This window comes from Microcebus murinus, chromosome X, assembly GCF_040939455.1.
Source record: "Microcebus murinus isolate Inina chromosome X, M.murinus_Inina_mat1.0, whole genome shotgun sequence".
In the NCBI taxonomy this organism is placed as follows: domain Eukaryota; kingdom Metazoa; phylum Chordata; class Mammalia; order Primates; family Cheirogaleidae; genus Microcebus; species Microcebus murinus.
In genome coordinates, this window is record NC_134136.1 from 112,346,014 (window position 1) to 112,373,420 (window position 27,407).

Below are 27,407 nucleotides of genomic sequence, written 5' to 3' on the forward strand. Positions count from 1 at the left end.
TTTTCATTCACATCCTTTGTCTATTTCTTACTGAGTATAAGTGTTGTTTCAAAATTGATTTATATGAATTCTATTTCTCATATATTCTAGAAACACATTTCCAAGATTCAGCAAAAATTCAATGAACACTCATCATATGAAAGGCATAGGTAATGGATATGAATCAATTTCCAAATTAAAGAAGCAAAATGGTATTTTATTGGATTTCACACTCAAAGTCTCCACTATCACATTGACTCAAATCAAATTGATATATTCTTGTATAAAATATAAATAACTTACGTCTTTGATAGACTGTCTGTACAATTGGTATTTTAAAGCCAGAATTTGAATTCTGCTCTACTTTGTAATAGTACCCATATCATTTATGTGTGTAGAAATTAAGATAAATTCTGCTGTGTCAGAAAATTAAAATAATAGTATCTTAAGTAGGAGAGAATTTTTTGTTTGTTTGTTTTGTTTTGTTTTATGTAGATGAAGTCAAGAGGAAAGCAATGAGAGCTGGTAGTTGTGGCTCCTCAGATGTGCTCATCAGAGAACCATGCTCCTTCTAAGTTGTAGCTCTGCCATCTTCAACTTGGGCTAACACTTGTTAAAGTAAAAAAAATATATATATTTTGACACTTATTAAAATAGTAAGAAAGACTTTATTCAGGAGTATTACAATAGGTGTGAAGACTATCCAAATATAGGAGAGAGATCAGACTCTACTCTGAATATGGGCAAGAGGTAGGAATTTTTGGCTAATGAGCAAAGTGAGCTAGTCAACCAACGGATAGAAAATCACTAAGAGGAGACATCAAAAGTAAAGAGATTCTTGCTAAACTGACTTAGCAGGATTCTTGTTAAGACTGGGCCATGAAGGCCAAAGACAAGGAAAAGTGATAAGACCTAGTTGAATAGAAGGCTCAGAGGAACTTGTCTGAAGTTTAATCAAGAAGCTGGTCTTCATCATACCTCATGGTCCAAAATGTCTACTCCAGCTCCAGTTATCTTGCACTCATTCCAGTTGACAGGGAGGATGACAAAGGGCAAAAAAGGCATGTTCTTTTCCCTTAAGGATGTTTCTGAGAGTTTTCACTTATGATCATGATTATATCACATTGGCTATTATATAGTCACATGACCATACTTAACTACAAGGGAGTTTGCATATTTTTAATAACTCAGAAATGTGGTATTTATTCTTTGTGATAATGTAACCAACTAACATTTGAGATTTTTATTGTTGTAAAAAGGTAGAAGGGATATTGGGAGACAACCAGCTATCTGAGAAAATGAGTTAAATTTTTTTTATTTCAAAATATTAAGGGGGTAAATATATTTTTGGTTATATGGATTGATTTTGTAATGCTTCAGTCACAGCTGTAAGTGTTCCCATCACCCAGTGTTCATTGAACTTGTTAGGTAGATTTTCACTCATCCCCTTCACCTCTTTCCCCACCATTTGATTTCCACTGACTTTTACTTTCCTGTGTGCACATGTGTGCTCATCTGTTGTGCCAATTTAATAGTAAGTACATGTGGTGATTGCTTTTCCATTCTTTAGATACTTCACTTAGGATAATGGTCTCCACTTCCATCCAAATTGTTGCAAAAGGCATTAATTCATCATTTTTCATAGCTGAGTAGTACTCCATGACATACATATACCACATTTTGTTAACCCATTCATGAATTTATGGGCATTTGGGTTGATTCCACATCTATGCAAATGTGAATTTTGCTGCAATAAACATTCAAGTGCATGCATCTTTTTTGATAAATTGACTTCTTTTCCTTTGGGTAGATATCCAGTAGTGGGACTGCTGAATTGAATGGTAGGTCTACTTTTAGTTCTTTCAGAATCTTCATACTGTTTTCATATGGGTTGTACCAATTTGCAGTCCACCAACAGTGTATAAGTGTTCCTTTCTCTCTGCATCCATGCCAGCATCTATTATTTTTTACATTTTATTAAAAGCCATTCTAACAGGGATAAGGTGATATCTCATTGTGGTTTTAATTCACATTTCCCTGATGACTAGTGACATTGAGCATTTTTTCATATATTTATTGGTAATTTGTCTATCTTCTTTTGAAAAGCTTCTGTTCATGTCTTTTTCCACTTTTTAATGGGGTTATTTCTTTTTTCCTTTCTGTGTTGTTTGAGTTCTTGGTAGATTCTGGTTATTAGACCTTTGTTGGATGTATAGCTTGAGAATATTTTCTCCCATTCTGTAGGTTGTCTATTTGCTCTGTTGATTATTTCCTTAGCTATGCAGAAGCTTTTTAACTTAGTTAAGTCCCATTTATTTATTTTTGTTGTTGCTGTAATTGCTACTGGGGTCTTAGTTATAAATTCTTTGCCTAGGCTGATGTCTAAAAGAGTTTTTTCTACATTTTCTTCTAGAATTCTTATGATTTCATGCCTCACATTTCCGTCTTTTATCCATCTTGAATTAACTTTTGTGAGTGGTGAGAGATGTGGGTCCTGTTTCATTCTTCTGTGTGTGCCTATCTAATTTTCCCAACACCATTTATTGAATAGAGCTTCTTTTCCCCAGTGTATATGTTTGTCTGCTTTGTCAAAGGTCAGTTGGCTTTCTGTGGATGGTTTTATATCTGGGTTCTCTGTTCATTCCATTGTTCTATATTTTTCTGCCATACTATGCTGTTTTGGTGACTATAGCCTTGCAGTATAATTTGAAGTCTGTTAATGTGATATTTCCAGATTTGTTATTTTTGCTTAAGATTATTTTGGCTATTCAGGCTCTTTTCTGGTTCCAAACAAAGCATAGAATTTTGTTTTCTTGATCTTTGAAATGTGATATTGAATTTTTATGGGGATTACATTGAATCTGTAAGTCGCATTGGATAGTATGGACATTTTAAAAGTGATGATTCTACCAATCCATGAGCATGATATGTTTTTCCATTTGTTTGTCTCATCTGTGATTTCTTTTTCAGTGCTCTGTAAGGTCAGAGCAGAGCTAAACAAAATAAAAAACAAAAACAAAAAAATAATACCAAAAATCAATGAAATGAAAAGTTGGTTCTTTGAAAAGATAAATTAAATTGATATACCTCTGGCTAAATTAACCAGGAAAAGAAGGGAAGTTACCAAAATAAGTTCAATCAGAAATGAAAAAGGAGATATTTCAACTGATACCACAGAAATACAAAATATCATCTGTAAATACTATGAAAATCTCTACACACATAAACTATAAAATGTAGAGGAAATGGACAAATTCCTGGAGACACACAACCTTCCAAGTTTCAGTCAGGAAGAAATAGAACTCATGAACAGACCAATAACGAGCAGCGAGATTAAAACATTAATAAAAAATCTTCCATCAACAACAATGACAAAAAAGTCCTGGACCAGACAGATTCACAGCAAAATTCTATCAAGCCTACAAAGAAGATTTGGTACTCATATTGGAGAAATTACTCAATAACATCGAAAAGGAGGGAATCCTCCCCAACTCATTCTACAATGCTACTATCACCTTGATACCAAAGCCAGGAAAGGACACAACAAAAAAAGAAAACCATAGACCAATATCCCTTATGAATATAGATTTAAAAATTCTCAATGAAATACTAGCAAACTGAATTCAACAGCACATCAAAAAAAAAAAAATCTGTCATGACCAAGTGGGCTTCATCTCAGGGATGCAATGTGATTTACCACATAAACAGAAGCAAAAACAAAGATCATATGATCACCTCAATAGATAAAGAAAAAGCATTTGATGAAATCCAGCACACTTTCATGATAAAAACCCTCAACAAACCAGGCATAGAACATATCTCAAAGTTATAAAAGCCATATATGACAGTCCCACAGCTGACATCATACTGAATGGGAAAAAATTGAACACATTCCCCCTAAGAACTAAAAGAAAACAAGGGTGCCCACTGTCACCACTTCTATTCAACATATGCTGGAAAACCTACCCAGAGCAATTAAGCAAGAAAAAGAAATAAAGGTTATCCAAATCAGGAAGAAGGGGGTCAAACTATCACTTTTTGGTGATGATACGATCTTATATCTTGAGAACCCCAAAGAGTCCACCAAGAGACTCCTGGGATTGATAAATACATTCAGAAAGTCTCAGGTTACAAAATCAGTGTACACAAATCAGTAGCATTTCTATACATCAATAAAAGTCAAGCTGAGAGTCAAATTAGAGACTCAATACCATTCACAATAGCTACAAAGAAAATAAAATACCCAAGAATATACTTAACCAAGGAGGCAAAAGATCTCTACAAAGAAAATGGGTTCAATTGAGATCAAGCATCTTATGGATCAGATTTGTTTATTTATTGCTCAGCACAAATCTCATCTTTCTTTTATAGAATCTGAAAGTAAGTAATAATTGTCAGTGATAGTTTTCAATGAAGCATGTAAGAGAGAAAAACAGCACATAAGAAAGCTTATATTCATCTTCAATAAATTTTAAAGAAATTGTGGCTGGATATTTCTTTTATCACATACTGATACTGACAACTAGGAAAACTGCTAGAAGTGTGTTTTGTAATAACCCTCATCTATGAAAATATTTGTCCCCATAAGTATCGCCTAAAAAGGTAAAATGGGAAAAATGAAGTACTGATAATTGCCTTTGCAGGACATATAACTCCTTCCTTGCTACATTTAAAATAATACAATTTGCACAAACTCAATTTAAATACATTTTAGAAATAAACTTATAACCATATATCTATTAAAATGAAAATGAAAACTCTCAAGTATGTGCCTGTATTTAGCAGCAGAAGTAGTTTTAAAGAATTTTTTAAGGGCAACATGTTCTCCTTAAAGTATCATTTTTGTATGAATGCATAATTTTCCTCCATCAAGTCAATTCTATCATTGTATTGTAATAGCAATAATCTTTAAAAGCCCATTATTATCCTTGTTGATTTTTAAAAGAACTGCAGCTTTCCTACTTCTTGCTCTAGTGATTCTATCTCCACCTCTACTTTTTCTGAGTAATTTGTCATATTGATAACAGGACTTTCTGCTGTTTTTGATACTCAGTAAAGGTACTCTTTGGGTTTCAGATTAGCAAAACACATCCTTGTTTCTTGATGGGTCAAAAAATTGAGACAATGTTTATTTTAAGGTATTTCCATGTGGAAGACTTGTTTTGCTGATTTCATGTGAGATCACTTTCTGCTATTACTTTAAGATTATAGTTAGTAAACAGCACAGCACCAAATAGCAGTGATTCCTAACTCCTTTAGAGTTGTGATGAATTGTCTTTCTCATATGATTTATGAGTTTCCTGTCTTAGGCTGGGTTCCCCAGAAGTAGACCCTGAGCCCAGAATTGGTGTGCAAGTGATTTAAAAAGAAATTATACAGTACTAATAGGAAAACAAGACAGGGAAGGAGAAGAAGTCAAGGGTGGGATGTCAAGCGAAGTTTGGCAGAGGACCTTTAGCATGATTTCATAGGGGCAGACAATGTTTACTGTCTTCATGATCCTTTCTGAAAAGCATTCAGAATGTCACTGTCCCTTTGCAGTATATATAAGCATGTTTAATCTTTCTGGAAAGTCCATAATAATTCATTGATTGCTCTCTTGGGTTGTAAGGAGTTGGTTAACTGTTATATTCCTGTGGTTTTAAATATTCCCCCTAAGTCTATTAGTTTTCAGTATTTTTACTCCTGTTTTGTTTTGTTTTTCTTTTGGCGGGATTTTTTTTTTTTTTTTTTTTTTTTTTTTTGTCAATTGCCTGCCTGTTAACATGGTTTTGTGAGATCTCCTGTGAGCCAAGCTTTTTACTATCAGGAAGTGCTTGGTATCTTCTGCAGACATGACGATTTCACAATGTCCTCTTTTCTTAAGACTATTTCTAAACATGAAATTGGCACAATTCATAAAACTTCTTTATTTAGACAAGTGTTATTGCACCCGGCTCTTTGTTACTTTCTCTGAAGCAGCTTTCTATCCAGGCAAAACTTTTTCCCAATTCTCAGAGTGTATTGACTTTTTTTAATAGCCTTTGATATGAAAACTGATGAAAAGCTTTTCAAAGTTTATTAAGATCAGAGTTGTTCTTGTTGAAGAATAGCTCTGTTGGGAAATATTTGTCATGAGAGACTTTCTGATAAGATCCAACTTGGGCAGATGTAATATGGTGGGAGAAGCAGGGCAGGCAGAAGAAACTTTTCATGTTTATTGAGGCTTAAATTTGAACATGCCTAGCATGGCTTTCCACAACTAGGAAAGAAACAACAAACATTAATAAATACAATGTCCTTTCTGAGCAAAAATATTGGAATAGATGAAGAGTCAGCAAGAGGATCCTGGTGTGTGGGAAGAATCCAGATTTTGGAATAATAAATTCTGGGTCCAAATCTTGATTGCACTTCTAAATAGCTCTGTGACCCACAAGTTGCCTTTCTGAGATTCCACTGTCTTATCTATAAAATGGGAATCATAATGTTTTTTTCATCAGTAATTGTCAAAGTTTAATGACATGACATGTAAAGCAAGATGCCTGTCATTGTGTGGCTAAAGTGTTGTGATGTTTAGGTTTTAATAATAGGTTCTGTACACAGAAGCTACAATCAAAATGAAATAGTAATATTTTTATATCCAGAGCACAGAAAGAAGGTCTGGTCAGCCTTGGATTTTCCTTAGGCAAATATGAGATAGCACTAGTGTTTATAGCATTGCCTCTAGATGTGAATGGAAGATGGGAGTGCTAGGTGATGCGTAGCCATTGGCATCAGGCTGCTGTAACATTATTCTGCCTGTATATATTATTTCTGTGAATTTCATCTCACTGTTCCTGGCTTGACAATATATTTCGTCAGTCACTGTGGCTTTTCTCTCTTAATGGAATATGAAACTCTATCTCTAGACAAGTACTCACCTTGCAGGCATTACTGCAGAGGCTGAAGCAAAACCTGATAGCAACATTTCCGCAAGTGGACGACATAATAAGAGCTAATATTTACTGAGTTTTTATTGTATTTCATGGGAAATAGGCTTGGCTGCAGGTGACAGACACATTATAATAATGAATTAAGATGGAAATATATTCCTCTCTAATGTAAAAGTCTGGGTTGATTGGCAGCTTTGTAGTATTATTATATGGGCTCTGGGCTTCTTGTTTTTTGTTACTTCACCGTCTTGAGAGTTAAGTTCTTGGTCCAGGATGACTCACCCATATGTTCTCATCCCAGCCTCTGGGAAAGATGAAGACGTCAAGGAAAGGGAGAACCCATTAAAGGCATGATCTAGAGGTTGCTTATATCATTTCTAATTACATTCACTTGACCAACATTTAATTTCATGACAAAACCTAACTGCAGGGGACACTGAGAAATCTAGTATTTATTCTGAGTGGCCATAAGCCTAGTTAGACAAACAGATACTGGGAGACATACCAGAATTGTATATCCCATAATTACAAACATTGTCTTAAATCACAACAACCCTATGAAGTTGTTTTACAGAGGGGTTATTTTGAGACACAGAGAGGTTAAATCTCCTTAAGTCTTGAGACACAGAGAAGTTAAGTAATTGTCTTAAGGTCTCAGAGGAAATAAGTGTCATAGCCAGGATTGGAACCCAGGCAGTCTGACTTCAGAGCCCTGTGATCTGGGCCACTATGTCACCTTCCTTGCTCATTATCTCCCTTGGGCCTTGATGTGATCCACTAGCTAAGATTGTTTAAAAGCATCAAAGAATCAAGGTTTTATAACTTTATTCATGGCTTCCTCTTCAAGGAGGCTAATTGCTTCCATTCTAAAATTCTTACCTTGTGTGGTGCAAAATAGTGTTCAGTACAATTTTGTCTAGACAAGATAACAAAAGAAAAATAATGCCACATAAATGTGATAGGAATTTTAATGAAAGCAATTCCTGATTTGAAAGGAACGTGTCTATGTGATGATAAATCAAGAAGTCTTTTTAATATATTGAGCGTTTTTGATGATGGGACAGAAAAAATTCCATTCAATATATCACCAGAATATAGAAATGAAAAGATCCTATCATTCAACAACTGTCAGGATAGTTCATCTCTTCAGTCTTTAAGATTTCAACTACATATAGGTCAAAAAAATGTATGTTAATACGAATGCAGCCATATAGCATCAAGGAAAGCTAAAGAATGGAAAGCCATTGTAGATTTGGTGGTCAGCAAAAGCCCCTGTAGGGAAGCAGCAGTAAAGCTAAAATTAAAAAGATGAGTGGCAGCTAGTCAGATTAGGAGTTAGGTTGTGTGTTTATGAGTCAGGATAGGCTAAGTGATACAGCAGTAATGGCCCCCAACTTTTAGTGGCTTAAAACAACAAAGGATTTCATTTATGCTACATGTCCAATAACAGGATGTCTGGGGACTCTGCTTCATGACATCTGCAGACCAGAAGCCAGACTTGCAGAGAAGATACTATTTGGGACATCGCCGTTCTCTATGTAAAGACGATAGTGTATGGTAAACCGTGTACTTGATTATAACCTTTAAATCTGGACTCTTCCCACACACCAGGATCCTCTTGGTGGCTCTTTATATATTAAAATATTTTTGCTTGGAAAGGACATTGTGTTTATTAATGACCGCTATTTATTTCCTAGTAATGCAAAGACTTGCTGGTGCAAGTCACATGATCACATCTAATGCCAATTTATTCCCAGAAGTGAGGAAAACAGAAAATATTAGTGAACACGCGAATGACTACTATGTTGGGTGATGGAGTGTGGAGGGAGGGCATTCCCAGCTGAGGAAATAGCATGTTTAAAGGCCCTGAAGTGAGGAAAAATCTTGGCATATTTATGAAACTTTAAGTAGGACCATGTTGCTCGTATGCAATGCGTAGATGGGAGATTACCAGAGGCAGGAAGGGGCAGCAGGGGTTGGATTAGACAAATCTTTATAGGCTATGGAAAAGAGGTGTAGTTTTCATTTAAAGTATAAAGGGAAACTATTAGTGGATTTTAAGCAGAGGAACAACATGATGTGAGAAATATTTTTTAAAAAGTATTGACTAATGACAGTTATTATTCTACAGAGAATAGATTGGAAGGTCACTTAAAAGGAAAGCAGGGAGACCAAATAGGTACATTTTCAGAATTCTAAGTGAGTTACATGGTGGTCCCCAGTTTAAAGTAGTATTATTTGAGAGTAACAGTCCATCTATTTTAGACATTACTTTTTTATTATTCATTATTATCCAGTTAATCTTTTTCCTTAATACCTCCAAACTCACACAGCACTTCAAGCCACTGCAGTGACCCACAAAGATGGAAGGAGATGATGAGCTTTCTATCACTCTCCCTTTACCTCTTTTTCTCTCTTCTCTTCTCCTGCTAAGAACTTAGGCCTGCTTATGTTGAAGGAAAGGGGAGAGAAAGCTCTGCAATACTGCCTACAATATTTGGTGATGGGATAAAGATGTCCCCTTTCTGTTGTCATTCAGAATTTTCTTCTGAAACATAAAAAATTTTGTATTGAAGGGACTGAAAATCGATAGCATAAAGAAACAACATAGCTGTGAAGCATTTAAGCATTTAAGTGGGAATGAATCTATCTTCTGGGGCAGTGATTTCCAAATTCAGCAGTACACTACATTAGAATAAATAGGGAAGCTTTAAAAAATACCACTGCCTAGGCCACATCCCAAACTAATTACAACAGAATCTGTGGGCATGAGACCTGGGAATCAGTATTTTTCAAATCTTTCCAAGTGATTCCAATGTATAGCCAAACTTGAGAACAAATGATCTAAAGCTGTGCTTATCAAACTCAAATCACCTGGAAATTTTGTTAACATGCAGTCTGAGGTGGTACCTGAGATCCAGAATTCCTAACAAGTTACCAGGGGATGTTTATGCTGCTGGAACAAGTACCATACTTGGAATAGCAAATTTCTAAAGGGTAGATATATAAATTACATGTCAGGTAGTAAAAGAAGGGACATGGAACTAACATTTGTTTAGTATTTATGTGCCAGGCACCATGTTGGGAACTTTACATATATTGTCACATTTAATATTAAAAACAACCTTGAGAGAATGTTATTTTTTTTCATTTTAGAAATGAAGAGACTGGCCAGGTAAGGAGGCTGACACCTGTAATGCTAGCACTCTGTACCATACTCTTACATTTGTACCAGAGACCAAGGCAGGAGGATTCCTTGAATTCAGGAGTTGAGATCAGCCTGAGCAAGAGCGAGACCTGTCTCTACTAAAAATAGAAAAAATTAGCCAGGTATGGTGGTGTGTGCCTGTAGTCCCAGCTACTCGGGAGGCTGAGGCAGGAGGATCGCTTGAGCCCAGGAGTTTGAGGTTTCTGTGAGCTAGGCTGGTGCCACGGCACTCTAGCCTGAGTGACAGAGCAAGACTCTGTCTGGAAAAAAAAAAAAAAGAAAAAGAAATGAAGAGACTGATGTTGAGTGGGTATATAACTGCCTAAGGTTGGATAGTTAATTCATGATGGAACCTGGATTTAAATATAGGCATAGATCATAGAGTAATAGAAATTGTTGGAAATTTTCAAATACTAAGCGGAAGCATTTAGATCCAAAATGGTGGGCAATATCTTTGCAGGCACAATCTTCGCAGAATCACTTAAGGAAAATACCAGTGTTGCTCATTCTGATTTCACACTCTTGTCTCATGCAGTGTACCTAGGCAGGTAAATAACATGATACTGTGCATTCCTCTAGACTGGGGCCATGCTCCAGTGTTAATGGTATCAAAGATATCCTGGAGAAGTTAAAGTGGAACATGAATACATGCTAATAGTAAAAGAGCAGTGCTAGTGGAGGATGCCAAAATTCAACAGTAAACACAAACATTTTATTTTTCAGCTGCTGATATCAAAGGATTATTGATTCTGGAGAGAAAATTGTATTTCCTAGCAGTATTTGGCTGTGATTCCTTGATTCAAATATTCTTTTAAATGAAAGCATTTCTTAAAGATAGCTCTGCTCCTCTTGTTTTTTTTTTAAGTAATTTTTTTCTCTCCTTCCAGGAAGTTGAAAAATGAACTCTTAGAAGCAAAACGCAGAAGTGGGAAGACTCAACAGGAGGCCAGCAGAGTCTGTGTTCACTGTCAGAGAAACCTGGGCCTAATCTTTGACCGGGGAGACCCATGCCAGGCCTGCTCACTGAGGGTGTGCAGTGAGTGTCGGGTCACGGGCCTTGATGGCAGCTGGAAGTGCACTGTCTGTGCCAAAGTAGCGTGAGTTTCTTGCCTTTTCATGGAAAGTGGAGATTTGATGACTGAAGAGATTGGAGTGGGGAAAGCAAGAAAGAAAAAGAGTATTTTAAATTTAGGGATAGAGCATAGAATTAAAAGTACAGCCCAATCACAAGCTCAGCAATGCCTTGGCAAAGCTCTGGGATGTGTATATGTAGGGAGGAGAGAGAGAGAGAGAGAGAGAGAGAGAGAGAGAGAGAGAGAGAGAGAGAAGAGCACACACACAGAGCAAGAGAGACAGAGACAGAGGCAGACACAGAGACAGAGATGAAGAGATAACAACATTTTTTAAAAACTATGAAGCATAGTAAAATTGGAAGCCTCACAGAACCAGGTCTCTTTCTGCAATTGAAAAGCACCCATGATCTTTCTTCTCTTAAAGCCTCTCTTGGCTCCACATGGTTTCTCAGAAGGCACAGACAATTCCCTTGAGACATTCTTAGACATTTAGGGTGACTAGCAAGATGGATATCAAATGTCCAGCTTGCTTTGCACATTAGCTGAGGAGCAAAGCTGGAACAGTTCCTGAATTTCCCCCAATCCTACTTTTCCTTGAAAAAGGGCAAAGGGAGAGAACCTTTCCATTCATCTCTCTGTTTAGCCTGTGGGTGGGCACAAATTTCACTCCACCAACTTGAGTGAAAGTTAGGAATCATTGTTTTCTCAGTTAAATTAAACCAGAGTCTAAGCATGATTCAATCTCTACTGCTCCTGGGGCGTTCCAAACTCTCATCCTTTCGAGACTTCTCCTCTCAGTCCTCTGGTATGTTTTCTCCCTCCCAATGTCCCATTGTCTCTTCTACTCCGGGAGGTGTCTTATAATCAGTCAGTTTTAGAATTTTCATTTTACTTATGCTGTGCCTTCTTATTATCTGCTGACTTTTTCATTCTTTTCTTATAATTTCTTGAAATTATTATTCTTGCTTATTTAAAAGTCTATGAATTATAGCTCTATTATCTGAGTCCCCAATGGGACTATTTCTATTGTTTGTTGTTTTCCTTGATTTTGGTCATGTCTTTTTTCCCATAAACCTGGTAGTTTTTGATTGATGGTCCATGTTTTAATATACGAAAAATGATAACATTCATTAAGACTCTGTATAATATGTATCTATTGAGAATATACACTTTTCTTCTGGAAGGAAACTAGGATATGGCCACTGCATATTTAAGATTACCTTAATCGAGTCAGGGATTGAACTAATTTCAAAACTGGAGCCTTAGTTCCTGTGATGGCTGATCTGTTTTCTGGACCACATTTCCTCTAGGGAATAGTCCTTCAGGGTCTCATAACATACCTATTAGGTAAAAGGGGCAATTGGTTTTATATTTTGTAGATAGTATAAACAAGAACACTAAGAGTTAGAATGTGCATTCAGTAGAGGCAAGATGAATATCAAAATTTTGTTTATTTGTACATGTGTTTCTTCACCCAGCTGTTTTTCCACCGGACTCTGCAAAAGTTAGGTTTTCCATTTCAAGGCAATGAAGAAGGAAATGAAATTTTAACAAATAACTGGTCTTCCAACTGCTGAGTCTGAGAAGTGATGGGAAATTTCCCAATAACTATTTCTCCAATTCTTATACAATAGTATGTTATTTGATCCTTACTATTTATTATTTTCCATTTATATCCCATTTCTGTTCACCCTCTTCTTTACATCCCACACTCTTATTCACTCAGACAATGGTAACCCGAGTCTGTGACTCAAAAGCCCTTCAATCCGTCACAAATTGCCTCAAGCTTCTGTATAGGGAGAGGAATTGTATCTTCAACTTCTAAATTCCACTTGTAATTACTGAAGCATACTTTTTAATATTAATACAAGCCCCAATGGGATTATGTATTCATACATTTTGCTATCAACTCATTTGCTAGTTAGTATGGATGGTAACAGGAGGTCTAATTCACTCAAACCTTCTCCCTAAATCATGTCAGATTAACTTTAGGTTGTACTAATGAGAAATAAACTTTTAATTTGTTAAGTCATTGGAATTTTGAGATTGTTATAGAAGCTAGCCTACCCAAACTAATACAACCCTTCCTATGTTTGTTCCCTTAATACTTATATGGTATATACTTTACTTATTTTTCTATTTATTATCTTTCTTCCTTCACCAGATTATAAACTTCATAACCATGAAGGCAGGGGGTTTATCTATACTATTCACTGATGTTCTAGTGCCTAAAAGAATGTCTGTAGTAGGCATTCAATCAATATTTGTTAAATGGATAGATAGATGAATATATAAACAAATGAATAGGTGAATGGATGAATGAGTGGCCAGCTTCTACTTAAAGCATTTTAGGCTTAAGCAAGGGGAACAAATGTAGAAAAATGTAGTTTTCTTCTGTCAGGAGGATGGAGTTAAAAAATAAACCATGCCAAATATATTTGTCCTCTAAACAAGGTAAATTTCAAACTGTCGCAGAAAGATATAAGACGAGTTGTTGTCAAGAGGAGTAAGAATAAATAATAACAAATCAAGTTCTGTGTATTCATGGAGACATGTTAATGCTTCAACGAATAAAGAACTTCTGAATCAATCATACTCCTTATATTGATGAAACAATTGAATAAACCCAACCATCCACCTATCCAATTGATCTGTCCATCAACCCATCCCTGCTACATATTTATTGGATGGATGGAGCAACCCAATTGATCCATTCATCAACCCTCCCTCCTGCATATTTACTGATAACCTGTTGGCATACAGGAGTTAAGGATACCACGTTGAATAGAACATCAACTACTCTCAATGGTTTCACAGTCTAAGGAGGAAGATGAGTTTATTAAATTATTATTTCATTCACAAATGAATGTCTTCATGCATTAAAATGTCCTAAGGAAGAAACAGATTTCAATGTGTGATTCTTATAATTCTGTGCAACAACTTATATTAATAGTTATATCCTTCTGTGACAGCTAGAAATTTACATAATGAATGTTTAATTTGACATATCAAACTCCTTTCTCAGTTTTAAAGCTGAAAGTCAGAGTACATTATTTCTCCAATATTCTAGCTCCTAGTCTCTATGCTCTCAAGACAAACTATCTGTCAGTATTAGAAGTATCTTGTTTGCTATTCATGGAGTGGTTTTCAAAAAGGAAGCATGAATGATATTTTATTGGCAGTGAACACCCTTTGTTTGTTGTGAGAGAATGCCGAAGCCCCACTGGGCTGTCTCCATGTTAAATAGACCATAAAATTGAAATTCCCACCCTGACCTCTAAAAGATGAGATGAGTCAGAAGGTGACTCATTTCTCTAATCAGTTGGAAGAACAACCTTTATTGTCATTTACTTTGGATTGGGTAAAAGTATAGAGGTTTTATTGCTGTAGCAGTGAAACAATTACAGCAAGGACTGATAGAGGGAGGCTACCTGTTATAATAAGCTAAGCAGCCCCTGACATTTTCTCCAACCCCTTCTGATTCTAATAAATTGGCTGTTGTAGGTCTAGTTTTTAAACTGATTCTATAATGAAAGTGACCTTGACACAGCTGGTTAATTCATTTTGCTAAATTAATAAGGCCTACAAAATTCCACATTGATTTTGTTAGCCAAGGCAGTTGCCACCTAACACAAAGACAGTCATAATGATCATTTTCCTAATTAGCATCTGACTGAACTCAGAAAGACCTAAAAGATGAAAGCTACATGAGAATAAACCAAAAAATTAAATACCTCTGACATGGTATTGATAGGTTGACCTTATGTTCATGCTGTGTTGCAACACCTTATGCTGCTATACGCTATATGCTGCTTGTGAGAATCTTTCTCTTTTTAAAGTAGGAGGAACCTGATATTTTTTATTTTGATGAATTGGTAATGATTACTACAATAGATGAAATATAAGAGTTTCTATCAGTAAATTTGAAAAAGATAGTACCTACCAATGGATAGAATATACACAGAGTACAGGAAGGATGTATAGTTCTTTGTTATGAGAAAGAGAACTACAACCCCCTGACATCTGGCAACTGGTCTGACACTTATATGTAGGCCTTGGTTCTTTTTCTGTGATATGACAATTTGTGTGTATTGCACAATTTTCTGTTAGGTTGTTGGTATTTTTCTTATTAATTTTGAAGTATTCTTTATGACCTCCTTCATCTCTAAAAAATATTTTTGCCTTAAAGTCTATTTTGTCTGTTATTAATACAGCTACATCAAATTTCTTTTGTTGCATGGTACATATTTTTCTACCATTTGACTTTCAACCTTTCTGTTTCCATATATTTGAGTCTTTTGTATATACCATATGTGCTATTTAAAACTACAGTATATGTTATATGTTTTAAAGTATTTTTATACATTGCTATATACCCCATATATGTATATATACATATACATGATATAAATATATGCTATGTATAATTTTTAAAGTTTACTCTGGCAATATTTTTGTTATAGAGTTTAGTCTACTTACACTCATGATTACTTCAATATTGCATTTATTTATATTATCTATAGATTTAAGTATATTTTTATCATTCCATTTTATCCCTTCTATTGGTATAGATATTACATGTTTTTTTTATTATTTTTACTGGTTACTTTACAAATTACAACATTCATATTTAACTTTGCAAATCAATACCTTTACCTTTATTCCAATCAATAAAAGGAACTTGGTATTCTTAAACTCCAAATATCTTTTTCCTGCCTGGTCTATGATTTTTTTCCCTGTGTGTTAGACATCTCTTATTGTTTAATACAACAATTTATATATTATAATTTGTGTTTATACATCAATGTTTGTTCAGATTTAGCTACATTTTATCAATTTCATTGTTCACCATTCGTTTTGATACCTAAGATCTATTTTACCTCCTCCTGCAGCATAGTCTTTAAAAGTTACTTTAGTAAGAATCTGTTGGTGATAAATTATCTCAGTTTTTATTTTGTTAAAATTTCTTTATTTCATTCTTATTCCTAAACAGTGGTTTCTCTGGATAAATAATTCTATGTTGATAGTTATTTTCTCCCAGAACTTTGATGATATCATTTCACTGGCTTCTGTATTTCATTCTTGCTGTTAAAAGTCAACTGTCATTCTAATTGTCATTCCTTTGTAGATAATCTGTTTCTCTTTTTTTTTTTCCCTAGCTCCTTTTCAGATGTTCTTTTTGTCTGCAGTGTTCTGTAGTTTCATCATAATATGTCTATGGATTTTTTTTTTTTCACTTTTCCTGCTTGGGAAGGGGAAAAGGAATAAATCTAGACCATCATTTCCATATGGCCAGGGTCCTCATTTGTCTTCTTCTTCAGCTCTGCATTCTTAGCCCTAGCACAGGGCCTGACACATAGTAGGAACACAGTAAATATTGGCTATGTAAGGAATAAATTTACATAAATAATTTGAATTAGTCTCTTGAGAAATAATAGAAGAGAACTAATATCTTATCTCAGCATATCTAATAAACATATCTTATCTCAGTGTCTCCAATAGGTAACAGAAGATAAAGGAGTAAAATGAATTTTTAGTCACTTTTTAGGGTAAGATAGCCTACTTTTTCCTATGAATTTAAAGAGAACTTACCTTGACTTCACATTTATATAAGCTTCCAAGTGAAGGTTTGAAGTCCCCAGAGTTTAATGTTAAAGAAAATCAGAGCCTTACAAATTCTGAATAGTCACTAATCATTATTCACAAATGAATGTACCCCACTGTAATTTTAGTCAACTCATTCTTCACAGTATGATTTAGAGGAAACAAGTCTATTTCAAGCCCATGTTTTTCAAATTCCGGATTAATGTGGCAGAAATGGATATAAATTTTATAGTAGATGTCATGTTTATTTTCTTTCCTCTTTCACCTCTCCTTTATTCTTACAACTGTGCCCCCAACACACACACACACACACACAAATACAACCAACTATATAAAATGCTATGTATTATTCCTTGGCTTCTATAGGCTTTCACCTCTTCTCAAAGCCTTGTTATGTCTGACATATGTGAGGTCTCTTCTGACAATTTTGCCAAATATAAAGCATCTGGCCTTTCAACATAAATCTTGTCTCTGCCATAATAATTGTATAACTTTGAGTAAGCTGTTTAACCCATGTGATCTTCAGTTTCCTTCAGTTTCCTTCTCTGTATGTTAAGGATAATAACAGCTATTTCATGGCTTATAGTGAGGATTAGAGAGTACCTAGCACATTACTTGGTGCCTGGTATGCACTCACTATTAGTTTCCTGTTCTATCAAGTCTTCCATCTACTTCCAGAACCTCAAAAGGTGAGAAAAGCATAATCTCAAGAGACTGTTCTGATATTTCAAAACTCTGAAAGGACAAATGACTCAATTATACATCTGAGTTGAGCAAATATGAGGTTTATAGTTATTGTTCTCACAAGGATAGCAAGAGGTAATGACTAACAATTCTGGGAAGATCTTATTTGTGTTAGGTGTTGGCAGCTTTAGGTATATGTGGTAAAGGTGATATGGAGGCATATTTCCTAGGGAATGTAGACTGTATGTGTCCACTTTCCCCTGTAACACCTGAAACTGCTGTCAGTATGCTATCCCATCCTATATCCCAAGAACATACAAAAAAAGAAAGTTAATACATTGGCATGCCACTAACAGGTGATTTTCAATTAATGAACTATACTATTCCTCTTGTTCTTGTTTCTTTTTGTGTAAACTCTTTGTCCTCTTACAGAAGTTTACAAACTTCTCTTTTTTAATAAAATACCAGATAATAAGTATTTTAGGCCTTGGGGGCCATATGGTCTACTGCTACAACTACTAAACTTTGCAGGTCTAGCACAAAAGCAGCCAGAGACAATACATAAATAATTGAGCATATATATCTTCCAATAAAACTTTTATTTATAGGCCCTGCATTTTGAATTTCATACAATTTTCATGTATCATAAAATATCTTATTTTGATTTTCTCAACCATTTAAAATGTAAAAACCATTTCTAGCTTGGGCCATACAAAACACATGGTGGGGAAAATTTGGTCCACAGGCCAAAGTGTGCCTACCTCTGCCCTATTGCATTTCTGAATTTTCCTTATTTATCATTTTATAACTTTTGCAAGACATTTCCTGATTTGAATATTAGAACAAACACATATGTATGTTTTATTTTCATAGTAGTTTTCAATTTGCCACCATAATAAATTACCACAATTTAGCAGTTTAAAACAATGGAAATTTATCATTTCATACTTATATAGCTCAGAAGTCTAGGTTGGCTTGGCTTGTTTCTCTGCTCCAGGTTCCACAAGGATGAAATCAAGGTGTCATCTAGTTGAGCTCTTATGAAAAAGCTCTGGGAAGAATCCACTTCCAAGCTCATTCTTATGGGCAGAATTCAGTTTCTTGTGGCTACAGGAATGAGGTTCCCATTTCCTTAATGGCTGTTAGGTGGCAGCCATCCTTAGCTCCTAGAGGCCTCTCCAGTCTTGCCTGTGAACCCCTACATCTCAGAGCTTTTGTAGCATATCAAATATTTCTCACATTTGTAGTCTGACTTTCCATCCTGCAGTGTCCCTTCTGACTTCTTTTTCTTCCTCTGTTTTTAAGGGGTCATGTGATTACTTTGGGTAATCCAGGATAATCTTGCTATTATGAGGTCAGCTGATTTAGTAACCTAATTCCATCTGTAAAGTCTGATCTCATCAGTACCTAAATTAGTGTTTGATTGAATAGCCAAGGAACAGTAATCTTGAGGAGACGTCTTTAGAATTTAGAATACCACAATTATCACCTGGATTTCTAGCATAAGTAGTGATATATAACTCTATAGATCACTTCAAATGTATCCAGAAATAAATTAACCCATTCAAGCTTTTGGTTTTGGCGGGTTAGGTCTTCTTATATTTGATGCATTCGTTAACCATATTTTATATGGTTATTGTTATGGAGCTAATCCAATAGTCTGAGCTTCTCAATAGGTGACCTAGCCACTTGGGAGTAAATCTGAGGTAGAGATGCTATGGTCCTACCTTTTAATCAATACTTTTTCCAAGATTAACATTTTCACTTTTTTCCCAGTAGTGGAACTATGCTTCACATATAGCTTGCCTCTGTCTAATATATGCAGAAGCAGGATTTCTGGTAAATTACTTTGGGTAAGAAAGTTGACATATTTTTCTGGAATGATTTTTATGTTTGGGATCCAATTGTTGATTTCCAAGTCCAATCAGTTGCTGAATCTCATGAATATAATACTCTGGGACTACAAATCTCTACTTGACTCTCAGTTGTTTTTCCTCACTTACCATATCAGACTTGCCACCAATTCTTGTGGATTCTTATCCTCAACAGCCCAACTATCTATGTCTTTCTTTGTACCCTTCACTCTTACATGATACCCTGATTTGCATCTTCATTATTTCCTATCCTGTTTATTGCAACAACATTCTGATTGGCCTGCCTGCTTCTGGTTTCTCTCCTTTCCATATATTTCTCTAGAGATTATATGATTCAACATGAACTTTTAAAAAATAGCCAGAGTTTTCCATTGCCTTCAGAAAGACATTCCAGCTCCTTAGCATGGCCTTCAAAGATTTCCATTACCTGGCCCCAGTTCTACCTTTCAACCTCATTTTCCACTAGAATCCTCCACAAACCCTTTACCCTAGTCACAGAGGCCTATTTACCATTCTTAGAACATGCCCCATAGAGGTGTAGGGACAGTAATGGTCACCTAATTAGCTAAAGTCATTTCTTTATTTTTAATTAGAAATATATTTAAGCTGCTGAAGAACTTCTATAGTAGTTAAAATTCTTGTTATAAGCCTAAAAATGGACTTTGTAGCAGTGTAGCTGCTATAGGCTGAATTCCAGGTATCCTAATTCATTCTACAAATGTTTACTGAGCGCAGTGCCAGGTGCTAATCGTAGGAATGGTAAACAACACAGCCAAGGCTCCTGTGCTCATGTCACTGATAGTAATGAGGGCTATGAGGATATAAAAAGAAGGGTAATGTGCAAAAGTGATGGGGAATTAGTCAATCCTTCATTTAAAAAATGAGAACAGAGTCTATGAAAGACTCTCTTGTAAGTAGTAGGAGAGAAAAATATGGATCAGAGAGAGATTGGCTCTCAGGGAGCTTACAGCCCAGTAGACATGAGAAGGCCTGGGCAAAAATAACTCTGGAGAATGGGAGAAGTATAGACAAAGAAGAAGATTATAGGCATTTTAGGAGGGAGGGCGGAGGGGATGGTTTCTTGTAGCCATTTCAGATGGGGCTTAAAAGATGTATATGACTGTTCAAGGATCCCTCTTTCTCACCTTTAATTAATTGCAAAATCAAGATAAGCACTTCTACCATCTGCATTTTGAATTTATCTCCTCCTCTCTGTTAGTCTTACCATTGTTCTATCATGAGTCTTGTTATCTCTTTTCATGACTATTGCAGTGGCCAATCTGTCTCTTTTTCCCATTCGCTTGCCACTCTAACCCAGTGTTCATGTTACAACAAGGAATCTTTCTAAAATAGAGTCTGATCATGGCCCCTGTGTCATTCAAAATCTTAAGTTGTCCCTCATTGCTTGCATTGAAGATCATTTACCCATGAATGCAGTGGTTAAGAACTTGAGTCCTAGGCCAGACTTACTGGGACAGGATCCTGGCTGTACTATTTACTAGCTGTGTGATGTCAGGCACATAATTTTATTACTCTAAATCTCAGTCTCCTAATCTATAAAATGGGGATAATAATGTTTTTACAATGTTTTTATGTGTATAAAAATATATGAAGTATGAAGAGCAAGTAGCAAGTACTTAGCAGATAGTATATATTGAATTAGTAATAACCATTATCTCCATAAAATACTCCAGAGATCAAGATGGACTCTATAAATAACTGGCTGTTGTTACTTAATTAGGAATTTTTGAGAGTTGATTATGTGGCTAAGTAATTGAATTTTGATGCTCTCCCTTTTTCCCTTGAGTAGGCAGCTAAGAATTATAACTGGTGAATGGTTTTTTGAAGAAAAGGCAAAACGTTTTAAGCAAGTCAATGTTCTGGGCACTGATGTTGTCCGACAATCCATCTTAAGAAGAAGTCCAGGTAATTAAAGCAATTATTTGGTTTTAAAACTGTTTCAATCTTCATTTTGGCTGGCTAACTAACTTTGCTATGTAATGTAGCAAATGAGCACAATTGAATTTCTCGAATCCCTTAGGTCATTTCACATTTTGGTAGTATAAAATCTAAATCTGCAATTCATACAAGAGAAGAGCAAGTCAGTGAAAAATAAAATTCACAGTGATTTTCCATATATCTGACACACTGAGATTTTCAAAGAAAACCATGCATCATCATTACAGACAGTTCTTTTCCTGAATGCACTTCCAATATTTTAATAAATATTTAAGAAAGTAGCATAAAACAGCTGAATTAAATGATTCACATTGTGAAAGCAATTGTTGATTTTTCAACAGGATTTATATCATATTTCTTTTTTTTATTTCAGAATATTACAGGGATAAAAATGTTTAGGTTACATATATTGCCTTTGCCCTGCCCATGTCAGAGGTACAAGCGTGTCCATCCCCCAGACAGTACACATTGCACCCATTAGGTATGAATATACCACCCCTATGAAAATCCCCCTCCCTCCTGCTTTTAAATAGTACTTTTTCTAATCCATTGGTTCTCAACCAAGAGTTGATATTGTGCACTATGCCCCCCTTACCCAAAACAGGAGCTGTTGGAAATGCAAGGGGGCATTTCTGGTTGTCACATGACTTGAGGTGAGTAAGTGGCATTTAGTGGGTAGGAGCCAGAGATATTAAATGACCTGAAATGCATGGTACACTCATTTGTTCACTGGCACCAAATGCAAATAACATCCCACTTGGAGAATGCTTTTCAGTGCATTCAAACTATAATTTAATTGGTTAAATTTTTTTCCTGTACCCTCTGACAGCAAATAATTGGCTAAACATTGTGTGAAAGTTTGTGTTTGGGAGCATGTTTGTCATATATGGCGTAGAAAATTGGAATAGGCATCTTTTGGCCTGTTCTTAGGCTGTCTCATCTTTTCTACACAGTAGGCAAGTACCCTTGTTTTAAGTCTGGCAGGTAAGGCTAGGAAGCTTGGAACTGATTCCAGTCCTGCTTCTGAATGTGGCACTAACCAGGAAGGGCTTTTCCAGATAGGTAACATCAGGTATGATGCCACAAAAAAAATGGAGTGGAGTTAGAATTAAGCAGTCAGCTATGACTTATCCCTCCATTCAAACCTCAGTGCCTTCCAGAGTATAGACTCTTTTTAAAGTCACAAGGTATGTGCATAGGTGCCTGCTCTCCCAGGAAGTCTGGTTTATATGTTCGGAAATCAGGATATCATTTCTATAACTTCTTGCTACAACTCAGTCTCTAGAGATTTGGGGTTCTCACGAGGCCAGCTTCCCCTGCCCTAAAATTATCTGTAGAGAGCTGATGAATTCATTCTTCCATTACAGTCATCCCTGGAAAGTTTATCTTAGCAATCCTCCTACAAATGAGTTCTGGATCTTAGTCCTCAGTTAACTGTGGAACACTCAACAAATTAGAAATAACTGTGTGACTGGAAAACTTGGAATAGAAACAGCATTGCCAATTATTATAGACTTCTTGGTCCGGAGCTAATCTAAGAAAGTGAATGCAGAACTGAAGTTTACACTCATTTTTGGCCATTTTGTGTGTAAATCTGTCTTCTGATTGTTTTTAATGAGGAGCTGAAGAAGTACAAAGCCAAGAGCAAACCCGCCAGGATGCGGAAAAGTCAGACACTTCACCTTCTGCTGGGCGGAAGGCCAGCCATGACGGGCCCAAGAGAAAGGGGTAAGACAAACCTTTCCAAGAGAATTTTTGATATTTATTCCAGATAACTCTAAAATAAAGACTCCTTAGTTTTTCAAATCTGATTTCACTTCAGTGACTGAGAGGAGGCCAGAGACTCAACCAAAGTAACACTTTCTTATCATTCTCCTAAGGAAATGCAGTTTTAATCACCTTCAATCAATAAATAAAAGTCCCCTCTGACCTGAGCACAGAAGAGTTTTACTTTCATTTTACATATCTGGTCTCTTACATATATGGCTCCCATTACTTATAAGTAGAAGTTTTCATGTCAGGGCCAGTCTTGTCTATAAAGAGGTGACAATTGCCTTTGTTGTAGAATGTCATTACCCCTCCCTTCCAGCACATGTGCCAATATATAAAATATCCAAATTAATGACTTATTAATTGAACTTAAAGCATCATATCCCCTGTTTAAAATTCAGACTTCCTTAAGAGAAAAAAATCACATTTGGCCACCTCAATAATTTAATTCAGTGAGCAAATGTGTGTGTCAAGTTCTATGAGTAGGAAAGGGAGGTACATACATAAGGGAGCCAGAAGCAAGACAGCCCTGGGAAACTGAGGGCAGGAGAGTTCTATTAAGGGAGAAAAGTGGCTCACAAAACACAGGCTACAAAGATCAAAAGGCAAACTGCTGCTTCATAGTCCTGCATTTTGCAGTTTTTGCTTCTCAGGCAGCTATTGGCCAGTTTTTGTGGTTGAAGTAGCGAGAATTCTAAAATGCACCGAGTCACTTGATTCAGTGCTTTGTTCTCTCAGCAGAAGGCAACGTGAGAGGGTGCCAATGTCTAAGACTTTATCTGGCTTTACAAAATGTCTAGAGTTCTTTTAGAGTCCTCAACTGTGAGTGGGAATGAAACATAAATGTCCTCTAACTCAAGCACTCATGAGAAATCATGTCTTCATTAATTAGCAGATATGTATGGGAAAGATAGCCTAGAGTGTCCTATGTATGCTATCCTATGTATTGATCCTTCCTACCATGTTGAATCCATTTATCACTCCTCAGGTCTCCCACAATGCCTTGTGCCTGTACATCATGGGTCACATTGAACTCTACACCCCTACCCCCCTACACACATTTCATTGGAAGCTCCTTTAGTGCTGGACCAGTGGCTTCTTTGCTTTTGTGTTGCAGTATTTAGCATGGTGCCTGACTCCTCAAAAACAATTAATGGCTTGATTGAATAAGTAACTCAGAGCCCACACATGCCTCAAGGAGCTATAGTTGAAGACCTCAGCCCAGGCATCACAGAGTTGATTACAAAAGAGTGAGCTTGGGGCTGGGAGACAACAACTAACTCACCAGCACAATGCATCATACAAATCCTGAATCATTCAAACGGTCATAGCATTAAGCTGAGCCCTGCTGGATCTCAAAATTGGGATCTGATGGTTTTCAGTCTTCAAGGAATATAACATCTAGCTGGGGAGAAAAGGTACACACCTGAAAAGTTAATAAATATAGAAGAATTGCAGGAAAATATAAGAAGGCAATATGAGCTGCCTGAAAGCCTTTCTAAAATAAGACAGGGTGTTAATTAACCAGAAGAGTTGTCATAAGGCAACAAGTGATTAAGTATTAAATGAGTGGCTGGATAATAAATGCTAGTTGGGCAAAGGAGCCATCCAGAAAGACATCAAATTGTAAATGGGACTTGACGAGGAGCTTGAAAGGTGTATGAGGTTCAGGATAGTACAAGGGAGGAAGAGTGATTTCAGCCAGAAGAGACACTTTAAGTAGAGGTGCAGAGGTGGGGACATGCATGAGGTGGTTCTCAGAGCAGCATAGATTGACATTATGTTAAGTGCTATTCTCACCAAAAAAATGTAATTTTTCAATAGATTGAAGCTTCAGACACTTTGATAACGACACTCTTCCAGAGGTCTTTGAAACAGAGACAACTTGGCAGATTCTATTAAGATTGTGCCAGTATCTTTTGAATCCAGTTTTTCCTCTAGAAAACTATAGAATATAAAATAAACTGTTCTCTTCCAATATGATCACCAAAGAAACAAAAATATATATAGCTTCGTTGTTTTTTTTATTTTGTTTTGTTTTTAACTAAAGTACGCTTGGAAACACTCATGTTCTTGGCGTTCAGTATCCCAGATCAGGACTTTAATCTAGATTCCTGAAAAGCTGTTTTTGCTTAAGTTCCAAATAATTTAGTGAAGTGGGAATTCAGTCAGATTTCATCCAACATGAGGCACCACACTGTTCAAACTTCATTACCACAGGGAGAAATGTCATGGAAGATATAAAAACGACTTCCACTACATGTGTTTAGTCATTCATTTCACAAGTGTTGGTTGGGTTCTAGTATGAGCCAGGCATCATTCTAGGCTCAAAGGACCTGCCAGGGAACTAGAAAGGCAGAGTCACTGCTCTCATGGAGCTGCAGTCTAATAAGAGGCTACCTTAGTTTGTCCCAGAGGATCATCCCAGCTTCCCTCTCTAAGCAAGGTGAGTTTGAGCTCCCTTTTCTCAGTATCCCTGCAAACAGGCCCAACCCAGGCAATATATCTCCATTCTCAGATGACAGTGGTGAGTTCCCAAACTAGGTGGTCTTTTGCTTAGCAGGGATAGAGGCCTGCCTTATCAGCAAGCGATATGGTCTTCGGAGAATGTCATAACCTCCTCCATTACTACCCTTGACACTATACTGCATAGATACTGGGAACTCCCCATAACCTCTCAGCCCCGAGACTATTTTCTTGAAGAATCCTTTATTGTTGAAAGTACTAGCAACTGTATTCGTGAAATATTTTTAATGTTTTCTCTTTTTATCTTACTTTATAATACATATATACATACAATTTCAGATTTCTTCTTAGCAAGTTCAGATCAGCAACCAGAGGAGAAATCATAACTCCAAAAACTGAGAGTGGACGGAGCTACAGTTTGGACTTAGATGGCCAAAATTTTCGGAGTTTAAAGTCAGCCCCCACTTCAGACAGGTAAGAGACATGCAAATTGAGCAATGATATAGCCTGAGGATAAAGTTGATACAGTCTCATCCCAAAAGGACTTCTAGGGTATCTATAAAGTATTACCACTTAGAGAACTCCTAACACGTAGTATGAAAAGTTAGGGGGATATTTTTTAGTTGAAATGGAAAGCACTTACCCTCCTTCTGGAATTACCGCTATTAGAATTGTCTGTGTCACCTGCAGGGATGAGTCTTAATGTTTTGGCACTTGGGGCTGCAATTCAAATGGAGATGAACAAGGCCAGCAAATTGTTTTCATTGATTTATTAATCTTTTTCTGTTAAAGCTTCTGAAAAAGAAACCTTCAAAATGTCATATACATTCTTTTCAGCTTTAAAAACATATTAATAATTTCATCATTTGAATTGCATCAGAGCATTTTCCATAAATTTCACGTTCTTCTAGTTCCACCTCCTCTAATTGGTTATCAGTGGGGCCAAGTGAGAATCTCCTATGCACGAAACTATTACTTGTCAAGAGAAGTAAAGAGGAATAAAAGGTTATCCAAGAGCTAAGTCATTTTATATCAGGCTTAATTTTCTTTAACTTATTGGGGCATAGTCAAGGCTTATTTTCGTAATTAGTGTATTATCAAAGGTAGCCATGAATAAAAAGATCTACACGCATGTTTCATTGGTTTGTCCAAGGGTTAACTCCCTTTTGTTTTCATGGAGCTGCAGTAATTCTGCTAAGCCAGGTAGTAAAACTGGCAGACTTTCTTTTTTCCTTAAGTTCTGCAAGCAGAATTGCATTCTCTGCTGTAATCCATTTGAGAATATAAACCAAAAATTTCCCAAACTCTTAACTGTTGGGTTATTTTTTACGGTGATTCTCCATATCTGTTGTTTTTTTTTTTCCTATAGCATTTCCATAAGCAAGAGTCACTTTATGTAAAACTGTACAGAAAAAAAAATTATAAGGAAGCATAAAATAAATTATCTATTGCCACTATCAAAAGATCATCACTATATTCAGTATTTTCCAAATTTTCAAGAATGCAGATATATTCCCTTTACAATTAAAAAAAGAATTAAGCCAGGGTTGCCTTTGTCCTTGAAATAGTTTTATTTGGCTTCTCATGCCCCAGAAAGACTTTCTATAAAAATCTCAATATTATTTTTGATTATTGGACTCCTAACTCAGAAATAGTAGTGATCAAAATTATTTTGAGAGTATAAGCAACTAGTTTGCTGTTATTCTCTTTGCTCTGCCTCCTGGGGACTCTATCGATGAGCCATCTTGGCTTATACTTCAGGGTAGCATTTAATAGAGACAATACATATGAAGAGAGGAAAGAGTTTCTTGTTTAAAAAGCAAAAAAGACTTCTAGCCTAGCAAACAAAATTAAATTAGGTCATTTTGAGTTATTTTTC

At 36.0% G+C, this 27,407-nt stretch overlaps 1 protein-coding gene across 1 annotated transcript in view; it reads left to right on the forward strand.

The window, feature by feature from the left end:
* Positions 1-27,407, forward strand: part of SYTL5 (synaptotagmin like 5) — a 105,476-nt gene that overhangs the window by 11,614 nt on the left and 66,455 nt on the right. Inside the window, exons 2-5 of the mRNA XM_012736667.2 lie at positions 10,986-11,195; positions 21,144-21,259; positions 22,912-23,020; positions 25,868-26,002. Of these exons, the coding sequence (XP_012592121.1) occupies positions 10,986-11,195; positions 21,144-21,259; positions 22,912-23,020; positions 25,868-26,002 (570 nt within the window). The remainder of the gene's footprint in view (positions 1-10,985; positions 11,196-21,143; positions 21,260-22,911; positions 23,021-25,867; positions 26,003-27,407) is intronic.